A 3,949-nucleotide genomic window follows, 5' to 3' on the forward strand; every position below is an offset into this window, starting at 1 on the left:
CCCTAAAAATCTAAACCCAAGGAAACCTATGCCTTGTCTTGTAAAGGTAATGCCATATTCAGAGGTTATTAATCACAAATCTAGGTTTATGTATCTAGTGTTCCCTCATGATCAAATACAATTAATTTTGTTCATTGTTTGGTTCATCCAAACAAAAATGAGATAGGGAACCATTTCTGCACCTTTCAAGCCATCCTGTCCAAGAATGATGTCTGGGCCATATAAAAACTCCTAGAATTAAATTTTTGTAATAATAGTTGCAGGAGAATTCTCTGTATTAGTCTAGAGCCACAGCTTTAGAGATGGGGTGGAGGGCAGAGAGGAAATTGTTGAACAAATAAAGGACATGTAAAGGGTCTCTCTCCTCTGCATAATGATTTTACTAGGGTGAGGAGATATCAAGATCTAAAAGAAAACACATTATATAATAAGGTAGAGAAAGAGTAAAATGGCTTGTGACTCTTAATTCCCTTAATTATTTGTTTAATATTAGCATATTAGGACAGTAAAAATATTAAACCACCTCTGTTAATAATTTGTAGTCAACTTAGCTAAAAATTGCACAGTACTGCATAGATACTTACACAATAACTCTTCAACCTAATGAAGTCGACTGTCATGGGGATTGATTTGTCACTGTTTCTGTTCAGGGCTTTGATGTAGTCTAATAAATCAGCAAAAAATTTATAGCCACCCTTGAGTACACAGAGTGCCACAATGTGGTGTCCTCCCATGCCCTTCATAATTTCTCGTGCCAGTCTCTCTGTCCTAAACAAAACCAAGGAAGAGTGAGCTGTCATAACATTTCATTCGTTCACCATAGCAGCAGCGTTTGATACTCCTAGCAGCAGCAAACACATGCAGCAAACTTGGAAGCACATTTTGCTTGGAAATATTTGCCCACCACTTCAGTCACTTTCACACGTTACTGGTCAACAAAGTTTTGCTTTTCAAGGTTAATCCAACCGTAGTACTGCCAAATGCGCTTGTTTTCCTAAGTCACAGGCAGCCAAAGCAAACCTTAACACCCTGAAACTGTTTCACTGTCAGATATGAGACATGAAGGTGTGTTTTCTCCTTCCAAACACAGGTTCAGCTTCCATGCAAAGAGCAATGCAAGCTAACACAACTCTGAAGGCAGTAGCCCTCACCAGCTGACAAGCAAGAAAACTCTCAAATTGTAAACTTAAGAGTTTATGTTTATTTGCCAAATTAGAATGCCAGAAATTTGTCTTGAAAGCAGAATACAATACCAGCAAGGCATGCAAGAGAACACTGCACCGTTTTTCTGCAATAATTGTTTCTAAACTTATCTTGCCATTTATTTTAGAAAGCATGGTCTGCATTTACTGTGTGCCAGCTGACAGCAGGTTTCTCAGAGAAAGCCAACCATTATAAACTTTGCGTCAATTCCTTAATGACATGTACTTTGTCCAATTTTTTCCTCTATATGGACTTCCAGTGTAAAGTTTTAATATTTAAAAAGAAAGGTTTTTTACAGGTATGTTCATTGTATCTAGTCAAACAGAACCATGCAAAATCTAGACACATTCCTAGTCACAAAATCCCCGAAGACCCACCCAGCACCACTCATAAAAGGCTTAAATTCACTGAATTTGTTGTTTATCCTTATAAAGGAAATTAGCAACTTTCAAACACAAAGTAGAACAAAAATGTCTTGTAGGCTTATGAACACATTTATGATCACACAAGATAAAACTTGCACAGCACATCACAGATTTCAGCAACCACAGAAGTGAGAGACTGATACTTGCAGAGGATAATGTCTTTCTCAGAAGGCAGGAGAAAGTTGGATGTTATTTCTCTACCACATGACCATGAGAAAGTCTAAAATGATCTGATTAATAGTTTACTTTTATTAATATCTTATGGAAATTCAAGAGACTATATTTTCAGACTGAACTGACACAACAAAACGTCTTCTAGTTAGATTTTAAGAAGGTAAAACATCAAAGAAACACTGGAAACAAAGTCATAAGTTGCTACATACTACAAAATTTTGCTTGAGAATTATGACCAATTTTCAAAGAATAGCATGACTGCAAATGTACAAACTCCTAGAAGCCAAAAAAAAAAAAAAAAAAAAGATTAATTGTACGTTCTAGTCTCTAATTAAATATAATCCATTTAGACAGTCTCCAAGCAGCAAAATTATCACTGGAGGATGTTTATTTCAGTTTCATGCAATCAGTGTACCGTCTGAAGTCAAACAAACCTGTCCATGATGAGCCCATGAGGAATATAGACTTTTTCCAAATCATCTGCATAATGTTTAGGTATGCAGAACAAATCCAGGTCGTAACCTTGTTCATCATCACCAATCTGAAAAGGAAATAAGGTGAGATTTCTACAAAGCCATATGGAAAGTCTGTGCTGAGAAACTTCAAGTCCTTTGCTTTATTCAGTAAAAACTATCAAACCCATGAGTAAAACCGATCAAACCCAAAACACTCAACCACCTTACTTCCCCCCTCTCTGAAAACATCAGTCACACTGAACAAAGCGTAAAGTGTAATCTAAGAGTTCACAAGGGTTACTTGAAATACCATGAGTTGTTATGCAATGCAGTGTGTGAAAGAAAGTCCTACAATGTTTTCCTCCAGTGGAGAGCAGGAAAGTGAAGTTACTACCCCTCAGTGAAACTCTATACTCCATTACAAAAATAATCAAGCTTTTTAACCCCTTTGATTTTCCTAGTGTAATGCAAAACCGGCATCTGCAATTAAGCAAGCAGAGGTTCTGACATGGACACCTTCCTAATCTCCACAACACCCAATCACAACAAAACACACGAGCTAGTTTGCAGGACAAAGAGAGCTACGTGAGCATGACAAGTTATGCTGCTGTGAAGCAACTCTGCTCTGCCCACCGTTTCCAAAACAGGGAGGTTCAAGATCATTCAGAATCTGAAATTAAAGCTTTCAGCAACCTGTTCCACATGGGCAAACTCCCTGTATGAAACAGCCTGCAACACTGGCAAGTGCATATTAATTAGGACAAGGGATTAGCATACATACATAATGACACCAAACGCTGCTGAGGTTCAGGGCACACTGTCACACCAAGCAGTCTTCCTTGAACCCTAACCTAGCTGCAGCTAGAAAACGACGTGGTTTTTTAATTACTTCCCTCTTTAGTTATGTAGCAGAACACTACTAAGCAAAAAGAATTTCAGAGGGAAAACAGAAGGTTAGTGCTGATAGTTCACCAGGGCAGGTATTTTTAGTATCCATTTTGGCTACCAGTACCCCTGCAGGACTCAAATGTTGTTTCAGTGCCTGTGGAAACACTTACCTGGCCAGTGATCAGCCAACTGTTTACATGGGGGTTTTGTTGATTAACTTTCAATATGTATTTCATCTGGGGAATTTTAGTATTATTTCACCCTCCCATCCAAAACTGACCCTGTGTGAGCTACACACACACAGCTCGAGCTTATGGTCCCTGCAGTCCACAGCAGGCTGCTATTTTAAGAAATGAGGCAGGTCCCACCAAAATTCATGGGGTTTTCCTTTGGTCAGACCCATCGTTATATCCAGCGTGTCTACTAAACCTTCCTTTCTGCATCTGGCAGGGAATGGGCCCTTCCTACAGGTTTTACCAGGTTTTTTATGGACTGCAGGGATTTACTGTCGCAACCTCGAGGCCGTCACAGTCTCGGCCATCAGACACCGCACGCACTTCATCAGCACTGGCACTAGCTTTAGAAAGATTAATAAAAATGAGCATTAAGCGCCTTAGCAGATGCTGCAATCACGCAAAAATAATGCAGCACAAGACGCAGCTCACACACGTGGGGTTCTCCGAACCGGAGCCTCCCGCACGCCGCGAACAGCAACAGGAATAGGAAGCTGAGCCGCGCTGGGGGAAGTTCTTCCACCTTCGCCCCGGAGGCGCCAACGCCGGCTTTGCCCGCCGCCCTCGGGCT

At 40.1% G+C, this 3,949-nt stretch overlaps 1 protein-coding gene across 1 annotated transcript in view; it reads right to left on the reverse strand.

Annotated features, from left to right (window-relative positions):
- The window catches only part of HPRT1 (hypoxanthine phosphoribosyltransferase 1), a 22,272-nt gene that overhangs the window by 12,765 nt on the left and 5,558 nt on the right, over positions 1-3,949 (reverse strand). The window contains exons 3-4 of the mRNA XM_017743185.1: positions 2,237-2,344; positions 585-768 (exon numbers count right to left, since the gene is read on the reverse strand). Coding sequence (XP_017598674.1) covers positions 585-768; positions 2,237-2,344 — 292 coding nt within the window. The remainder of the gene's footprint in view (positions 1-584; positions 769-2,236; positions 2,345-3,949) is intronic.

This window comes from Corvus brachyrhynchos, unplaced genomic scaffold (genome assembly GCF_000691975.1).
Source record: "Corvus brachyrhynchos isolate BGI_N302 unplaced genomic scaffold, ASM69197v1 scaffold220, whole genome shotgun sequence".
In the NCBI taxonomy this organism is placed as follows: Eukaryota; Metazoa; Chordata; class Aves; order Passeriformes; family Corvidae; genus Corvus; species Corvus brachyrhynchos.